Raw genomic sequence first — 20,442 nt, 5'->3', positions numbered from 1 at the left:
TTAAAATAGAGAATATACTACTATGTATCCACATATCTATAGTAAGTAAAAAACATACATACAGTCGAACGTAGAACCTCCTTTTTGGAAGTCGGTTAAAAATTAGGTAGGGTGGTAACTAGTCACGCCCGAAGCCTCCCACCAGCCAGAGCTTTACCAATTAAGAAAACCTCAATCGACCCAGCCGGGGATCGAACCAAGAACCTCCGTCTTGTAAAACCACCGCGCTTGTAAACCACGGAGGCGCACGGGGGTAAGACCTAAGGGTAGAACGAATAAGAACAAAGAATAATTATTGCATATAACAAACCTTTAAAATAGGTTAATGTATACGAGTACTAAGAGCTTAAAAACAAATATTTTTACATAATAATTTAACACGGACAGACACTTTTAATTTATTTTATGTTATTACTCAGATTTGTATATACATATTCACACAAAGATGCATCATCAGTGTACTAGTAAGTCTTACGACTGTAAGCATGTCTGCATCTAAAGTCAATATAACGCATTCAACCACATATAAGCAGAAATACGCTTGGTTAAAGTTCCGATGGTTCATATATTTACTTTCGTTTGTGCATTTAGTGACGATGGCTATAAGATTTTTAATTGAGAAAGATTTTGAAAACTCTGAAGATGTTACAATTAGAGTTTATGCAAAATTTAAGTGGAAACTTATAACTACCTGGTTTAATGTAAGTAAGCAAATACCATGGATTACAGTACTAGCGGACCCGGTCAAGCTTCGCTTTAACTAATTATGTGCACTGATCTACCCCGGAATCCGGTCCGGGGCATGCACCTCCAACTTTTCAGTTGTGTGCATTTTAAGAAATTAAATAGCACGTGTCTCAAACGGTGAAGGAAAAACATCGTGAGGAAACCTGCATACCAGAGAATTTTCTTAATTCTCTGCGTGTGTGAAGTCTGCCAATCCGCATTGGGCCAACGTGGTGGACTATTGGCCTAACCCCTCTCATCCTGAGAGGAGACTTGAGCTTAGCAGTGAGCCGAATATGGGTTGATAACGACTCTACCCCTACCCTAACCCTTGACTCTTAACCGTTTGTATGGGAAATAGAAAAGGGTTGTTTTTATGATTTTCCCGGCAATTTTTCTAATTTTTCTCACCTTTTTAACCTTCCCTATACCTCCATGAACATTTCAAGGCCAAGATGAGATAAATCCGTTTAGCCGTTCTCGAGTTTTAACGAGACAAACGAACAGCATTTATATATATAGATTACTAGCGGACCCGGTCAAGCTTCGTTTTGACATAAGTGCACTTATTCTCTATCCCTACTCTACCCTTCTATACCTCTACCCCTACCCTACCCCTACCGCTTGACTCTTAAACGTTTGTATGGGAAATAGGAAAGGGCAGTTTTTAGGGTTTTCCCGGAAATTATTTGATTTTTTCTCACCTTTTAAACCTTCCCTATACCTCCACGAACATTTCAAGACCAAGATAAGATAAATCCGTTAAGCCGTTCTCGAGTTTTAGCGAGACTAACGAACAGCTATTCATTTATATATTTTATAATTTCGCCTTTTTGTAGCGGAAAATGTGTATTTGAAAGGCGCATTTATGTGTGAAATTTAAGAAGCATAAACAAAGCAGAAACAATGTTTATCATTTCATCTGTGAATAAAGATGAGCAATGGTTTATTGGTCAACTAGTTTTGTAGCCATCTTGTATTGTATCACTATAAATAACTTAACAAAGCGTTTCTGATTTACTGACTTTTCTCTAGTTTACAAAGTGTTCACAAAATAAAATATTATTATTTGTGTATACCTAAATGTTAAATTATACTTTTTAGTTACTATTTTTTGTGTACATACCCGTTTGCTTGTATTGTGATTGGAGAGAATTAAAAGGAAATGTAACGAAGCATTTGAAAACTGTGAAGAGACTCAGGGATTTTATGTTCACCAGTCTGGTGCTACCGACCACAGCTGTAAGTTCTTATTATTACTTTTTTTATCATCATCTTCATCTATCTCTGCTGTATTTTTTGAGACTAATGATTTTTTTTTTAATTTTATTTATATCAAAAAATACAGCGATTAGGTTACTAAGAGATTATGTTAGTATGACTCTCGCACCAACTTCTATCGCATATGACAAAATTGGTTCCTCTCCAACTAGTCGGAAAACACTAGTCAAAAAAAAAAATTAGAAATCAGGGTAGATAACGCATGTCATTTGATAACTTTTTTTATTTTAAATTATGTATTGTTTTTTATAACTATATCTAATTGTTTTAAGCTTATTAATCAAATTTATTTACATTAATTGTATATATATAATAATTAGACGGCCGCGTGGCGCAGTGGGTAGTGACCCTGCTTTCTGCATCCACGGCCGTGGGTTCGATTCCCACAACTGGAAAATATTTGTGTGATGAGCATGAGTGTTTTCCAGTGTCTGTGTCTATTTATACATTATATAAGTATTTATCTGTAGTACATAATTGTATATTAATATTATAATATCAACTATCTTAGCACCCATAACCCAAGCTACTCTGTATGCTTACTTTGGGGCTAGATAGTGATGTGTATTGTTTAAGTATATTTATTTATTTATTTATTTATTAATTTATGAACAAGTTAATTATAATTATTATTAGGTGTGAAATTACTAGCCATTTATTCATATTTTATTTGTTTGTGGGTAAACAGTACTTACTCCTCGAATATGGCTTTAGTATAGAAATGGGGTATAACAATAGTCTAGAAGTCAGTGACCCTTTTTTTTTTTAAAAAAAAAAAGAAAATTTGCCATATTTTTTATAATATGACCAATATTCCCATTCCCCTCTAACTAGTCGGGAAAGACTGTGCTAGGAGTGGGTACGACAATGGGCCAACGGGGTGAGGATTGAACCACCACCCCTCGGTGATGAATCCAACCGCTCTTACCGTTGAGCTATTGAGGCTTTGAAATAAACGAATTTGATATGTTTCAGTTTGCTGATATTCTATTCTGGAGGCTATGGCACCATGACAAGGACCTGATAGCCCCACCTGCTGTGGACTCCATGATACACCTGTGGGAGCATCACTGTATGCATACGATATCACTGCTTTTTGTCATTTTTGACTTCTTATTTGTGAGGCGGAAACGACCCAAGAATATGGCTCCAGGAATCATTACGTTGACTTGTTTTATTAGTTTGTATATTGCAGTGTAAGTGGTTTTTTTATCATTTTTTTTTTTTTACAAGTTAGCTCTTGATTACAATCTCACCTGATGGTAAGTGATGATGCAATCTAAGATGGAAGCGGGCTAACTTGTTAGGAGGAGGATTACAATCCACACCCCTATCGGTTTCTACACGACATCATACCGGGACGCTAAATCGCTTGGCGGTATGTCTTTGTCGGTGTAACTGTTAATGCTATTTTTAGATAATTTTTGTTTAGTTAGAGAGTTTTAGTTGACTGTTAGTGGGTCGATAATGCAGGCGGGGATCTAACCGTCAACTATCACAGCCTCGATTCGATCTTGAGATTCGACTTCGGTCTTGACATCCTGGGTTTGACTGTAGAGTCAAACAAAATAAAACTGGCCAATTGCGTGTTGGTCCACGCGCAGTATAGGGTTCCGTAGACTTAATCTAGCTGAGCACTTTACTTATCTTAGTAATGCACAAAAATGCCACTAATGATACACATCATGGAATAGCTGATAAAAAATTCATCCTCATGTATAAGGGTTTCTTAGGGACTGCGGAACCCTAAAAACTGGCTACAGTTTTGTGCCATGACTGAATATGGGGTAGTTTCTCCTTTCGATTCGGCTTGTGACGGTGAAGTAACTAGATCCTCAAAAGATCTACAATCCACAGACACCATGGTTCATACTCTTTTCTTGCCTATCGTTTTATACTAGGTATGGTAGGAGCATGAGCTGGTAAACTTTCGCCTTTATAAAATGAAAGAAGAAAGAAAGAAAGAACATTTTTAGTGTCAGAAACACTACATCCTATTTAAGATATTTATGACAGTCTGTGTCACCAAACAGAAAGGGTTTATTTAGCTGCATTTAGTCGTCCAAATGACGAAAACGACGGTATCTCGCTCTATAAACATTTAAATAAATTCTTTTAGTTTGCTTTTCTCTTCAAAAACAATTTAATCAATAAAGTCTGTTACGACTATAGATTATTATTGAAACTAGCGGACGCCCGCGACTTCGTCGGCGTGGAATTTAGTTTTTCACAAATCCCTCGGGAACTATGGATTTTTTGAGATAAAAAGTAGCTAACTCGGGTTTCAGCTAATTCGGTTCATTGGTTGAGGCGTGAAAGAATAACAAACATTTATATCATCAAATTCATCAGTTTTCGCAAATCTCGGGAAACCATGGATTTTTTCGGGATAAAAAGTAGCTTATGTGTTAATCCAGAGTAAAATCTATTTCATTCCAAATTTCAGCTAAATCGCATCAGTAGTAGCTGCGTTATAGAGTAACAAACATCCAAACATCCATACAAACTTTCACGTTTATAATATTATATAGGAGGATAATATTTTTAATCGTTTTGTTCACAGGTGTGTACAAAGTGTTCTGAATGAAGAATACCTGTATCCCGTCTTTAAGAAGTTCTCCTACACCAAATTATCGGTTCTGGCGATTTACACTTACATATCGGTCTTGTTTTACCACACCGGCCAATGGGTGCTTGTAGACTTAATACACGGACAAACAGTTACACAGAAAAAACGTGTTTATTAAAAAAAAATAGCAGACGCCCCGCGGTTTCACTCGTGTAGTTAACGTGTAAATACGTAAATAAAATATAGCCCACGACATTCGCAAGTTGAGAACCTCCTCCTTTTTGAAGTCGGTTAAAAATCGGTGCAGTACATCCAGTGCTTACCCCTTACAACATCACAAACTGTGATTTGTAAAACTCTCTTATCATTTTAAGAAATACGGTTATAAATCGATCTCCAAACTCTGAAGTTTTTTTCTGGTAATCTGGTAAAGATTAAAATCTGGAATATCAAACAAACACAAAGGTTATTTAATCCCGAAAAACTAAGTTCCTGCGGGATTGAAAAATTCTAAATTCATGCATAGAAAATCGTGGACATTACCTGCGTAAGCTTCGTAAATCACCGTGTAGCTGGGTGGACAGTGAATTTAGATTAAGCACAGAATACATACAAATATATGTACATGGTTTAAGTTATGTTTTCTTGGATAGAGCTGAATACTGAATATAATATTCCAACAAAAAGATTGTGTCCCACAGAGTCTCGATACCAGCCCCTGTAGCCAAGAGGCAGATTCATCATCTCGGTTCCAACCGTTGCTTTCGAGTCGTGACGCCACCTAAAGTTGCGCCAGAATACCAGCGCTGCAGCAAACACTGTAGCATTATGATGAAGCAGCATCCTTTTTAGCTGATGTAATATTGTATCTTTTTTTTATTTTATTTAATTATATATAATAATTACATGATAAAAATTAAAAGGTGCAGACATAAACTTGTTAAAGTTTTTCTGCGCACCCTTCGCCGTTAACAATACTGTAATTAAATCTACTACTATATAATACTCTAATACTAATCTACTATGAACTTAAAAATAATTAAAAATTAGAAAGTGAAATCTAATTTTACAATTAAAACTACACATAATACATAAATACACTACGTTTAACTTAAAAACAATAATTAGAAACAAAATGTAAACAAAAACAGAAAAGGTGGGTAAGAAGTGAATAAAACTGACATCTGAGTGATATTTGTATATACAGGCTGTTCATAAGTTAGATTACTGGCTGTATATAAGTTAGATTAATAACAATTAGAAGAGACCGCACAACAGGGAGCCAAGCTTTGCAAAGTCACCATTCAAGGTGTGTGGTCTCTCTCTAAAAAAAAATAATTTTTAATTTTTGTTTAATTTTTATCTAGTCTTATGTTTTTGTGTTTATTTTTTATATTTAGGTAAATTGTTTGTGTACTCAGGCTAAATAAATCATTTATTATTATTATTAATATTCTCTTTCTACGATCGCAAGACAGATCTTGATCACGTGATCTGTCGATAGCAAATGTCATTCCTATACATTTTTCTAGTTTCGAAGCGTTTGCGATCGTAGAAAGAGAATCGATGAATCGATGTGCCTCTTAGCTACAGGGGCAAAAACAGTTAGCAGTATCTAAAGAACTTAAGCAAAGGTAAGTTTATGCCTTTCTATTCTTATTTAAATTTTACGCCTACATACTTGTATTATGTACTAAAGATCGAATAAAATCGCGTACCTATCTTGTAAGTTTTTATTTTTTGCTCCATAATATAAAAATTAAACTCGCTATTTCGGTATCCAATTAAAAGTTTTTCGGAATTCACCCACGGATCCAAACTTTGAAGGCTAGTTACGCAGTTGGGCTTTTACACACTGTAACATTATATTGTATTATAGGTACTGGTATATTTAGTAGGTTGTACATTTTACTAGCAGAGGCTCGCACTTCGTCCGCATGAAAAACCTGATCCAAGACATAATATTGGGCCATCTCCATTGGAATCCATAAGGAGTTCCAAAACTAGTACGATTCTGGTTAAAGAAGATCTTGATTTTTCTTTTTTCTAGCAATCCACTAGTAATTAATTAGTATAAGTATAGGTTTTTTAATATTTATTAGCTTGATAAGTTTATGCCACTAAGTAGTAGACACAAAAAGGCTACTAATAGTTTAGATGTATCTTCCTTCTCCTTTTAATCATTTTAATCATTTTATATTTATATAACACAACAAACAAATGGGTATAGTTTAACCTTGATAAAATATAAAATTATATTATTATAATTCCAAGGAAGTGTTTTGTCATGAGTCGTAATAAAACTAAATTGAATGTAATTATTTTAATAGCTTTATGTATACGTAATATATTACTTTTATATGTCTCGCAGACATTTCAAGCCTTGGTAAAATTGTCGCATTGATTGTGATAATAATTTTCTAAATCTTCTTCTTATCTATCTATCTTCTATCTTCTATTCTATACTATAATAAAAGAGTAGAAATCGAGTGTCTGTACTTTGCCCAAATTTAACTAAAATCAAATTAGGGCAATTAGAAATGAGCAATAGAATATCAAAATATTTTTTTTAATTTTCTTGTCTGTCTGTCTGTCTGTCCTTCCGTCTGTATGTTCGCGCTATTCTCTGGTTCTACTGAACGGATTTTGATGCGGTTTTCACAAATAGATTAAGCATAGTCCAGGGCATATAGGCTTTGTTTCATAGAGATCGGATATATAGAAAATAAGTTATCTTGAAAAAACCGAAATGCTTAAATTGATTTTTTGAATTTGGAGAAACGAGTTTTCCACTATAACTGTGTAATATCGATATTAAGGCACATATTCTATACTCAACAGCTGACCAATTTGTTTGTTTATCTGGTTGTACGCGCCAAGGTAATCTTAGGAACTACTTGAAAGTTCAGGTTCAAATTGAATAATTCTTTTTGTGTTTAAATGTCACATTGTCTACTTTTTTATCGTATAATGGTATGCAAGTTTTATTACTATTTCAAGCAATAACTACTTATTAGATTGACCTAAATGGAGATCATTCATTTTGGGCCTTTATGAAAGTGCCGGCCAACAAACAAAAATAGCACGAATTTGGCGCAATAGCTAATATATACTTCTGTGAAATTCTGTACATAGATCGAAAAAAAATATTTTATATCGATTGTATAATGCCCTCCAATAAAAATTATCAAATATGCGCCAAATTCGTGCTATTTTTGTTTATTGGCCGGCACTTTCATAAAGGCTCAAAATAAATGATTATGGCCCTGGACTATGCTTAATCTATTTGTAAAAACCGCATCAAAATCCGTTCACTAGAACCAGAGAATAGCGCGAACATACAGACAGAAGGACAGACAGACAGACAGACAGACATGAAAATTTAAAAATATATTTTCGTATTCTATTGCTCATTTCTAATTGCCCTAACTTGATTTTAGTTAAATTTGGGCAAAGTATAGACACTCGATTTCTACTCTTTTGTTATAGTAGAATAGAAGATAGAAGATAGATAGAAGATAGATAGATAGATTAGTTCCCGTTCCCGTGAGAATATGAAAATAAAATATAGCCTCACAAATAAACTATCAACTCACAAATAACGTGGTAAAAGAATTTTTCAAAATCAGTTTAGTAGATTCAGAGATACATCTTTTACATTACCACAAACTTTACCTCTTAATAAAGATAGATATAGGGAACTCAGAAGGCTCCTAAAATTTACAAATATCCATTATGTTTGTAGCAAAACCTACTCGTGCTTAGTGCGTTAGGTTAGAATATCAAATAAAATCCTGTTTTTTCTATATTCATTTATTTCTTGTCAATCAAGATCAAAAGAAATAAACTGTACTTCGACGATGTCAGTTAATCTGCTAACCTCGAGCATCCGATACATACATCTATAACAAGACTGCATAGACAACTGCAGACAGTAAAATATTGGAAAATATTAACATTTTGTTGCGTTGTGTCAGCAAACAATACATCGTCAAACTCCAAACGATTATTTATTGCTAACTTGTACCGGATTTGATGACCTATCTGTCACATTGGTGTATACTGTGATTTTTTTTTATTGCTGGTGGGAGGCTTCGGCCGTGGCTAGTTACCCTACCGACAAAGACGTACCGCCAAACGATTTTGGTACGATGTCGTGTAGAAACCGGAAAGAGTGTGGATTTTCATCCTCCTCCTAAGAAGTTAGCCCGCTTCCATCTTAGATTACATCATCACTTACCATCAGGGGAAATTGTAGTCAAGGGCAAAAATAAAATATTTAGGACTCTTTTTTTTCTTAATTGACTTATGCCTTACCTGATGCTAAACATCGGCCATGGCTAGTTATCATAGTAAATTACAATTTACTCTGCGGGTTTATTACAGTGGCGTAGCCTGTCTTGGAGGGGGGACTACCAAAATTAGTTGGGAGGCCCAATTAATGAAGGGTAAAGATTTCTCACAAAATGAACAAAAATACTAGCTTAAAATAAATATGACAATGACTTAACCTATATAGGATGTCTCCAACTATTGGGAGCACGCTTAAGCAAGGAATACCGATGATGACTAGGTTTGAAAATATTGATTTTTATGTTATATTCGGGTAATTAAGGTCAATGTTAACTAATTTATACTAATATTATAAAGCTGAAGAGTTTGTTTATTTGTTTGATTGAACGCGCTAATCTCAGGAACTACTGGTTCGATTTGAAAAATTCTTTCAGTGTTAGATATTTCATTTATTGAGGAAGGCTATAGGCTATATTTTATCCTCGATTTCTTACGGGAACGGCAACCACGTGAGTGAATCGCGCGTCGTCTACTAGTTTATACATAAAAAGCAAAGATTGACTGGATATTTGCAAAATAAATAAGATTATAAAATTTCAAAATGTATTAAAAATCTTTTATCGTAATTAGATGAAAAATCATACAGCTTTAGCTTCCTTACATGAAATGTGACATTTTTTAATATTCGAACTATAAACATAAACGCACAAATAACAAAGATATTAGTAATTTTGTTTGAACGCCCATACAAATCTAACGATCATTATGCATTTACGACGTCATTAAATCGTACCGTACACGTATTTTGTATGGGGCATTTTTCAGGGATCCGCGGCAGCTCCGCATATCTGACCTTTTAAATCAATGTAGCTACGAAAGTAATGATCGCAGATACCGTTACTTTTACAAAATTGCTTTACTATTAGCATACTCCTAACTTATATACAATTTAAAAAACTATCATCATCCCTATTAAATGAGATCGTGGATTACTTTTACTAATTATTGCTTTTACACGTAAGGGGCTCCTTGTAGTCCGAGGGCCCCGTATCATTGATACGGCTGATACGCTAGCTACGCCCCTGGTCTATTATTATTAGTTTTAGTCTTGAATAGTAAGTACTATGTATTATCATTGAAATTAACTGATGCAACGCTACGTTTGTTTGCTATTTTATGCAAACAAGCAAGTTTATCTAACCGAGCAAATCCATTACATACCTAACCGTGACCTAAGCTTATCACTTAGCTTTACTTGTTCAACTGCAATTGGTGGAATGCATCTTCTTTTGAAGGTTAGCTCATTCATTATCATTAATTGGCTAATTACACATTATACCAGCAGACGGTTATAGCCGCGTAGTTCTCGTTCCCGTTGCCTATGTTCGTGAACCGCCCTCTGCCTCCGATTTCGGAGGGTGTTAGTTCAAACCCGGTCTGGAGAATACACCTTCAACTTTTCAGTGTAGTGTACAGTAAAATGCACACACATTTTAAGAAATTAAATATCACGTGTCTCAAACGGCGAAGGAAAAACATCGTGAGGAAACCTGCACACCAGAGAATTTCTTAATTATCTGCGTGTGTGAAGTCTGCCAATCCGCATTGGGCCAGCGTGGTGGATTAAGGCCTAACCCCTCTCATTCTGAGAGGAGACTCGAGCTCAGCAGTGAGCCGTATGTGGGTTGATAACGACGATGTTCGTGAGGGGTGAAAGCCTTTTTTTCAGAGCACAGAGCAAACAAACAAACAATCAAATCTTTTCTCCTTATATTAGTATAGACTTAATGGTTGTATTAGTGATGAAATTGATAAGAAAAGATATAGTATAGCATAATGAACATCTGAAGGTTCTGTATTATGCATACATAACCTTTAAGAAATCAATACGTTGATAGTAAAATATCGCACTGCCAATTCTTTTATTAAACTGTTATGTTAGTGCCATTCTCTGTGGGCTATAGTGGGCTATAGTGGGCTATACGAGAACACGGAGTCCCCTTTTGTGCAATATCTACAACTTGAGAAGAAAGTTAGACAACTCGACACAAGCGGAAACACAGACAGTTGTGTGTATTCCACAATAGTAACATTAGTACGTAGGTTTACATAAGTCATGTGTAAAGCTGTTTTGAACATTTATACTATAGAGCGCGATAGCCAGATACCAGGGTTCAATTCCCAGCATAGGTTAGTGTATCTCAGCCCCTGACGTTCAAATCCACATGCCTGCAGCGCTAACGGCTTGGCAGCCGGTAAAACTCGTGTGTTGGTAGCGATGAGCATGAGATCATGACCGACTCACGATCAGTTTTATCGGATGTCAAGCCGTTAGCGCTAAAGGTGTGTGACTTTACTTGAACGTCAGTGGCTTGCATTATGACATTATATTTCTAAGTCGGACTTCCTCTCATCTTGTGACCTTCCAGTTGCAGTTTCAACATTCTTCTGGACTTCGCTACTTGAACGGCTGACCCAGACGGTCCTTGACGGACCTTGACGGTCTGGAGGACCCATGAAACCTGCAGTCTCCCAAAGCCACCACAGTCCAAACTACATAACTGGCTACCACTTACCTTCCTAAAATGAAGTATGTCTAGCTCTCGTTCCACTATTCATATTACAATTTCTTACGACGCTGTTTGAATCAGACACATAATCGGATGTCCTGCCGTTAGCGCTGCAAAATCATGAGCTTACTGAATAGTCTGTGGCTAGCTTATCAGCGGAATTTGAATAACAACCTCGGCTTGTTGCAATTTTTTTTAATAGATTAAATAACTTAATTTACTTACTGTGCTGTGGGAGACTAACATTCCGAAGAACCACAATATAAAAGTGAATAAATATTATGGACCTACTAACTAATGAACTAACTAAAATGGCTATGTGGTTAGTTTGTACGCCGTAGAAGTAGGTGCGAGAGGATTACCAGCAAAATCTCTCTATATCTTGCTTAAAGACCTTGGTCTCCCTAGCTAGAACTACAGCACTATATAAGAACGGGTATCCAAAGCTCTAATAGGATCTTACCAAATTTGGCGAGGCAAGGAGAACAATACGAACGGAGGAGGGAATTAACGGTTAATCGATTGTCAAGGAATACCTTAACCCTACATTAGTTGGTCACAAGTCCTGGACTTTGCTCGAAGTTTTTCTCTCTGCCACGCGATAGACCTTGCAAGAGCTCGGTGAATCCATGGATTGCTAAGATATTCGTCTCACATCGCATACAGTTTAGGTACATAATGTAGTTATAAATTTCTGTCAGTGAATAAAATACACAAATAAATCCTGTATTGGATAAATTATATGATTATTATTATAACTTGAGTTCAGATGTTATTAAAATAAATAAGTAGGTACGTAGATAATTATTTCCAAGCATATTTTGCAACAAGTAGGTATGTACTTAGTGCGTCTATTCTATACGGGTTTAACTAGATAGGTACCGTATTAGTGTTTTATAAAAACCTACCTATAGAAATCAATTAGCAATAGATTCTCAGTGGCGTAACGTTTCAGCTTAAGTGCGGGGGCACACGATGCGTTGCGGCGCCGCATCGCAAAGATTTCACCGTTATCAGCGGGCACATGAGTGGTGCGGCGCCGCAATGTTGTTATGTCGCAGCGGCGCCGTAGCAGCGTTGGACAGTCTTTTAATAAAGTAATGTTGTGACGCATAGACAACTGAGTGGTGCCGCTCTGACACGCAACCATTCACCCCTCTCCGCCTCGTCTCGATGGTTGCAAGTCCGGTGCGGCGCCGGAGTGCATCGTGTGACATGCCACAGATATTTCTATGTTAGAGCGGAGGCACACGATGCGTTGCGCGGCGGTGCGGCGCCGCAGCGGTGTCGCTGCGTCGTCTTACATACAAATATCTGTGGCATGTCACACGATGCGCTCCGATGACATAACAACGTTGCGGCGTCGCAACGCTCGTGTGCCGGCTGATACTGTGAAATCTTTGCAATGCGGCGCCGCAACGCACCGTGTGCCGTCGCTTTAAGACGACGCAGCGACACCGCTCCGGCGCAGCACCGCCGAAACAACGAATCGTGTGCCCCCGCTCTTAGTTTATGTTCTGTAGGCGTAACTCTAGCAGTCGGTAGAGTCCCAGCCTGCGAAGCCGTGAGTCCAGAAGTAATCCATCATTCAAATGAAAATTACAATATAACAGTTATTCTAGGGCCAAATCGCTACTAGGCGGGGCCCATAGTTCAAAGTGCCCATGGACGTTCGGGTCCCAAGATGTTGAATACTAGGCGGGGCCTATCGAACAAAGAGCCCACGGACGTTCGGGTCCCAAGGTACACCAGAAACAACAACAATACGTACACCAGAAAGCGCAGTGTTGTCGACCCCAAGTGTACTGACGACATCAAGCAAGTCGCAGGGAGTCGCTGGTTATTTATGCAAACTTAGGACCGTGGTGTTTGGAAATCCCTGCAAAAGGCCTTACAGTGGACATTCATCGGCTGATATGATGATGATGATGATGATGATGATTAAATGAATTCGTCACAGGCCTCAGATGGTACTACCTAAATATCATATTATGTTTAATCTAAAAAACTATTTTTTCATAGCTATTGTTAGTACTAGATCCATTAGATATCTAGCCAGATTTAACTGAAAATAAACACATTAGTTTCATGCATTACCTAACAAGTTACTGGTTCTCTAGTAGATACGAATACTGTCGGAAACGATTCATTGATAGTTCTAAGTATATCGGACCAGATTCTAGACGTCTAGAATTTATAACAGACTCCATGGTGAATATTAAATTAGTTAGCTATAACTAGGTACTAGCTTTTGATTTGTGATTTTTTATTCAAGAATTAGTCGTCGTTATCAACCCATATACGGCTCACTGCTGAGCTGGAGTCTCCTTTCAGAATGAGAGGGTTAGGCCAATAGTCCACCAAGCTGGCCCAATGTGGATTGGCAGACTTTACACAAGCAGAAAACTAAGAAAATTATCTGGTATGCAGGTTACCTCACGATGTTTTCGTTCACCGTTTGAGACACGTGATATTTAATTTTTTTAAATGCACACAACTGAAAAGTTGGAAGTGCATGCCCCAGACCGGATTCAAACCCACCACCCTCCGGAATCGGAGGCAGAGGTCATATCCACTGGGCTATCACGAATCCAAGAATTAGTAACAGTAATGATTTCATAGTCGAAAGAGCTCCAAAGTAAGTAAACTACTGAATGAATTCAAATAAAACTTAGCAAGATTTAAGACTATAATTCGGTGAAGGTTATAGGATAGGTACTTTTTATCGCGAAAATTGAATTACAAGGGATTGAAAGTTTTTATGGAAAGACCTTTATTATTCAAGTAACGTTTGTAAAAACTGGATTTACCCTTATCCATACTAAAAATAATGTCATTCAAGATCCAAGGATTAAAGATGGGTTGAAGTTTTTTTCAATATAAATCTATCATAATATTAGAAATTATATTTGACTGGACTATTTATTATTTTGAACATGCAAAAATATATATAGAAGGGAATGAAATAGGGGTTGAAAAACATCGGTTTCCACGCGGACGAAGTCGCGGGCGTCCGCTAGTAATAAATATGTACAAATTGTAGAGAGCAGACAGTAAGCTGATCACGTAGGTAACCTGCAGCCTGCAGCGTAGAGATAGTTACAGTGATCCGTTGATTTACTGAATAGTTGCGGTCGTAGGTATCTATACTATGTATCTGTAAAACCGTTCTAGGTAACTCATGGACACAGGCAGCTAATATAATGGATAGAAGCAGGCGTTACTTTGCGGAAGTTCATCATGATTATATAATTATTTATTTATTTTGCTATCATCCGCGAAAAGCCGACGAACCCATGCATGATCATCCTCAGGAGATGTTGACTCTACAAAGTGCAATTGCACGTTGTAGAGTCAACATCTCCTGAGGATGCTCCGGTTTCGGTTGAAACGTACGTAGAGAGTATTTTGTCGGACCTGGGTGACGTTGTCGCATGGGTTCGTCGGCTTTTCGCGGATGATAGCAAAATAAATAAATCATTATATAAGCTTATATATTGCTAACTTACATCGAAAACCTGATACGAATTAACAAAAACATTGTAATTTTTCATTAAATAAGTACCTACCTACATCGTTATTGTTAATATTATTTAGGTGCCAAAATTTTAAAAATTAAATATCACGTGCTTCAAACGGTGAAGGAAAAACATCGTGAGAAAACCTGCGTTTGACAATTTTAATAATTCTCTATTTGCATTGGGCCAGCTTGGACTAATAGCCTTCATTTCTGAGTTGAGACCCGTGCTCAACAGTGAGCTCGAATAGTTGTTAGTGATCAATGATGACGATGATTAGAGTAGGGGGTAGGATAGAGGTAGGGTACGGTAGGGGTAGGAGTAGGTTATTGTAGGGTAGGGATAGGGAAAAAGTGCACTCAAGTCAAAGCGAAGCTTGACCGAGTTCGCTAGTATTTTACGAGTCGGTATATAATAATATTTTATTTAATAAAACCTTTATCCACGTCCACGTTATAATATAAAGTTCCCTTAAACAAAAGTTGCATAAGTACTACTTGGTGCGACACCTGTTGATGTAAATCAATACAACTTGACAAACTTACGGACAATCGCGCTGTTGCTGCATCGTCTAGGCACCTCGCCTTAGAGGTTTATAACGCTGCAACTAGATGGCGCTGTTCTTTTTGTTGTTTGTTTGGATTGAATACACTCTAAAAGTATTGGACCGATTTGAAAAAAATCACGATTACTATCCTACATTAGCCTTGATGAAAATAAGCTTTATTTTATCTTCGTATTCCTATGGGAACGGGAACTACGCGAGCGAAACAAAACGCGGAGTACGTAGGTCTCTAAAAAATAAAAAAAAAAATTGGATATTGAGTGTTATTCAAATTAATTGATTATGAAACACGGCTCACGTGATACTACGTCGGAGTATGCCCGACTAGTTTTGAACCCATAAAGCCCTTAGTCATGCGCTGATTCTTGAAACGCGGCACGATCCAAATTGCGACGCGGCAGAGCGTGCTGCTGCTCGCAGCTCGCTTAGATTAAATTGCTAAAAGCGTTATCTTTGAAAACTTAGGTGACCATACGAGGTCCATTTTTATTTTTATTAAATTTAAATATCTGTGCACATTATCCAAGTATAATATTTTATTACTATTTAGTGATATCTTTAAATATGTTAAAATGTTATTCTTTCCATCCGAATAGGGAGGGAAATTATCAAATAATAGGTCATATTTGTGGCCACAAAAATATTTCAACGGCCAAAAATTGAATCCTAATAATGATTACTAACAATTAAGTTATTGAGGCTTCATTACCCCGTATGATGGCATATTTGTTTCGCGTGCCGGTTTGCTCTAATGAGTTGCGACCTTAACAATGTTTGGAAACTGTAAATTCTTTCTCTTGTTTCCTAAGTAAACGACGCACCTCCGTTGTAATCGTCCTTATGCCTAATGGCGCTAATATTTGCACCATAATGCATAGTCCTGTTTATTAAACAGAAAAAATGGACCCGACTACAGAATGATATCCGAGAGACGGCAAAATCAACAGAGGTAGACAGATGGGAGGACGAAATCAGAAATATAGCGGGTCCAACATGAACTCATACTGCATAAAAATTTTAATAAAAAAAATTCAACCGACTTCCAACTCAAAAATTAACCTAAACTAAAAAGCAAAAAATAACATCTTACCTATGTGCTACCTTCTGATCAGTTTGAAGGCGGTGCCAAGCTAGTGATGTTTTAATTTAAGCCGTTTAAATGACAAAATTTCTGTGGTTCTTTCAGAAACGGCTTTAATTAAAACATGACACTAGATTGGCACCGCCTTCAAACTGATCAGAAGGTAGCACATAGGTAAGATGTTATTTTTTGCTTTTTAGTTTAGGTTAATTTTTGAGTTGGAAGTCGGTTGAATTTTTTTTATTAAAATTTTTATTTTTTAATTTTTAGTGTTAGCACATCTACTGAGTGTAAACAAAAATTAATAAGCAATTAGTTGAAACGTTATTTTCTTATGATAAGTATCTAAGTCCTACAATCTCAATTTTATTAATACTACCTTAACTCATATACAAAATTTCACTCCCCTTTATCCACACGTAATATAAATATTCAGAAAAACGTGAAAGGTGACTGCCCTCCGTCTTCATCACCAGACCCCCTATGCAGTCACATTCCATATGGTTGGAAAGTTCTCATCAATATAAAATTTATCAAGTCCAAACACAAGGTAGCTACTGTGAACCGTCGAGGAGTTCCCTTAACTCTCTTTCATCTTCGTCACCAGACCCCTAATACAGTCACAACCTATCTAGGTGGAAAGTTCTCATCAATACAAAATTATCAAGTCAAAACACAAGGTAGCTACTGTGAACCGTCGAGGAGTTCTCTTAACTGTCCTTCGCCTTTATCATCAGACCCTTAATACAATCTCAACCCATCTAGGTGGAAAGTTCTCATCAATACAAATAAATCAAGCCCAAACAAAAGGTACCTGCTGTAAATCGCTGACGAGTTCCATCGTTTGTGTTTCGGCTCCATCATCAGACCAACTCCAGACCTTCATAAAATTGTAGTGGTTTAAAATATCTTATGGAAACACTAACAAACGCACTAGCTGTCCCTACGATTTTCGAAAGTTCCCCTCGATTTCTCCAGGATGCCATCATCAGATCCTGACATGAAAAAAATGGGACCACCCTGGAATCAAACCCTTCAAAACAAAAAAAGAATTTTCAAAATCGGTCCACAAATGACGGAATTATCGCTGGACATACATAAAAAAAAAAAAAAAAAAAAAAAAAAACATACATACAGCCGAACGTAGAACCTCCTCTTTTTTGGAAGTCTGTTAAAAAGACAGAACAGAGTGGAAATCTTTAGAGGGGGCTTTTATCGGAAGACAAACTGAACTATAACGACCGTTTGCGCCTTGTGAATATTTAACATGCAGAGCAAATTAAAAATTTAATATAGGTGTAAAAACAACCAAAACATCAATAAAAGATTTTTTTTATTTTATTACTAGCGGACGACCGCGACTTCGTCCGCGTGGAAATCAATGTAAACTTTCAACCCCTATTTCACCACTTGGTTTAGTTACATTTTAAAAATTCTTGAATCACATTATATGTCGTATTTTTTTTTTAAGATTTATAAACATTTTTTTAAAACTGTAACTCTAAAAATAAAGGACTTTCCCCTTCGATTTTTATTTTAGGGTCAAAAAGTACCCTTTGTTTTGCTCCAAGGTCCTATTTATAATTATACCAAAATTCATCTTGATCGGTTGAACCGTTTAATTGCGAAAAGGTGATAGACAGACAGACTTACTTTCGCATTTTTAATATAAGTATATATTTTAATGTGTAGTCAGTTTTTATACTTTTATTGCAGACTAGAAGACCCCGCAGTTTCACCCGCATAATTTTTATTCCCGTGGGAATGTGATGATATAAAATTAATGATTGAACCACGACAGAACATCATTGCTAACTACCCTAATGGCTCTTTTGTAAGGTTCCGTAGTCAACAAGGAACCCTTTTAATTTCGCCATGTCCATCTGTCTGCCCGTCTGTCCGAAGTTTAACGCAGACGGTTTAACTACTAGAAACCTGTAATTTAGCATGAATATGATCATTAAAAAATGTCGACAGAGTCGTTAAATATAATCTTGAAAAATATTTTTACACACAATATCACAAAAATATTTTCTAGCTGTATAATTCTCGCCAATATTTTTTCAAAAATCTATAAATAAAAGATGAAAATATATATATATTTATATATAAAGTATTTTTTTTAATATAGAAAAAATTATTATTTTATGTTGGCCAGTATCGGCTTCTTATATAGAATGGTAGCTAAACTGACTTCCGATTTAGTTGAAGAAACAGAATATTGTTTGTTAGGTGCTTATTTTATATAGATTTATAAGAATAGGACTGAATGAATATATAAGTTTTTAGAACAAAGAAAAAAAGAAACATGTAGTTTCAATGTAGTAACAATAAGAAAATGTAGGTGAAAACATATTATTAGAAACATTTTCATAAAGTTTTCGTTGAAAAAATATCATCAGATGCTATTAAGGCTAAAATAGGTCGGCTGCATCTCACAAATGTGCTCCTAATAGGTACCTACTGCATAGTAACTGCACTGCATAACAGAACAGATATTACTTATGCACTAAAACACATACAAAGTGTGTAAAAACCCAACCCTTTTCACACAAAGTCTTAAAGGTGTGAAGACTACGATTTAGTCGAAGTTTTTAAGTCTCTACAATTATGGCTTCTATTATTATACAATTATTCTTGGAAGCCGCTTGTAGCGTCTTGAATTTTTTTTCTAATTTTATCTTAACAGAGGTTGCCTGTAAGAGATTGCTTTTTGTCATTGGTTTTCTTCTGTTCGTGTGCATGAAGTTTTTTTCTTCTTATTGTCCTATATGTATATTCTGTGCCCATATCTAACGGGTTCCTACGCGAGATCGGGAAGCCAAATATCTGCCGGTAGGGTGGTAGATAAACTTTAATAACTCCACGGCAAGGGAGACGGACTCATCACCGAAAGGTCATGGGTTCAATCCCCTGGTATTGTCGTACTCACTCCTAACAGCCTTTCTGACTCAATAAAGGGATACGGGACTACTGGTATTATTAAAAAGATATGGCAAATATTTCTCTAAACCATCAACAATTAACTGAATATTAAAATTGACCTCAGCAATGAATAAAACTCAGAATATCTCAGTGATGAGAGGCTTCGACTGTGGCTAGTTACTACCCTACTGGCAAAACCGTATCGCCAAGCGATTTAACGTTTCGGTACGATGTCGTGTAAAAACCAAAAGGGGTGTGGATTTTCATCCTACATCTAACAAGTTAGCCCGCTTCCATCATAGATTGCATCATCACTTACATCAGGTGTGATCGTAGCCAAGGGGTAACTCATAAAGAATTAATAAAAAATACAGCAAGTTATTTCTAAGTGCACTAGAGTAGTCTTCAATTGTTGTTTGGCTGTATTTTTTCGTTACTTCCTTGTCTATTGTTATCTTTTTTTTTTGCTAATCTTTATTACTTCATCATAATCAGCTTACAGGGTTATCCTTCCCTTTAGGACAAGAAATATGGAGCTTAGACCATGCTGGTTAGAAAACCTGTCTTGATTTTTAACACAGTTTGTGTCGGCAACTGCATATTGTAGTCCTAGATACGTTACATAGATACCTATTTACATATATAATACGATACGAAAACACAACATAGCTAGATACCTCACATTAATGCCTCTCCTAGATTGCAGGCCTTTGACCTAAATATCAGCGGCTGTGACACCCATCGCGCTGTCAGAATTCCATTTACTTCAGTGACAGGCAACGATGTGAAATCCGCCCCTCAACATTAAGAGCACTCTCGCTTCTAATTAGAGATTAATTGAGTCAGGGTGTCAGGATCCTTTATCAGATGTTCATTCGCAAAATACCTATATCACTTGCTATGTTCGGGTTCTA

General features: G+C 36.4%; 1 protein-coding gene across 1 annotated transcript; it reads left to right on the top strand.

Annotated features, from left to right (window-relative positions):
* The first annotated feature begins 470 nt into the window (after positions 1-470).
* On the top strand, positions 471-6,297 carry LOC112045189 (androgen-dependent TFPI-regulating protein). The gene is made up of 4 exons (XM_024081284.2): positions 471-701; positions 1,831-1,968; positions 2,983-3,203; positions 4,571-6,297. Exons 1-4 carry the CDS (start codon positions 486-488, stop codon positions 4,752-4,754), a joined length of 759 nt encoding a protein of 252 aa, XP_023937052.2. The 5' UTR covers positions 471-485; the 3' UTR covers positions 4,755-6,297.
* Positions 6,298-20,442: the final 14,145 nt, after the last annotated feature.

Source organism: Bicyclus anynana, chromosome 9 (genome assembly GCF_947172395.1).
Source record: "Bicyclus anynana chromosome 9, ilBicAnyn1.1, whole genome shotgun sequence".
Taxonomy (NCBI): Eukaryota; Metazoa; Arthropoda; class Insecta; order Lepidoptera; family Nymphalidae; genus Bicyclus; species Bicyclus anynana.
This window is presented reverse-complemented; position numbering and strand designations above follow the sequence as displayed.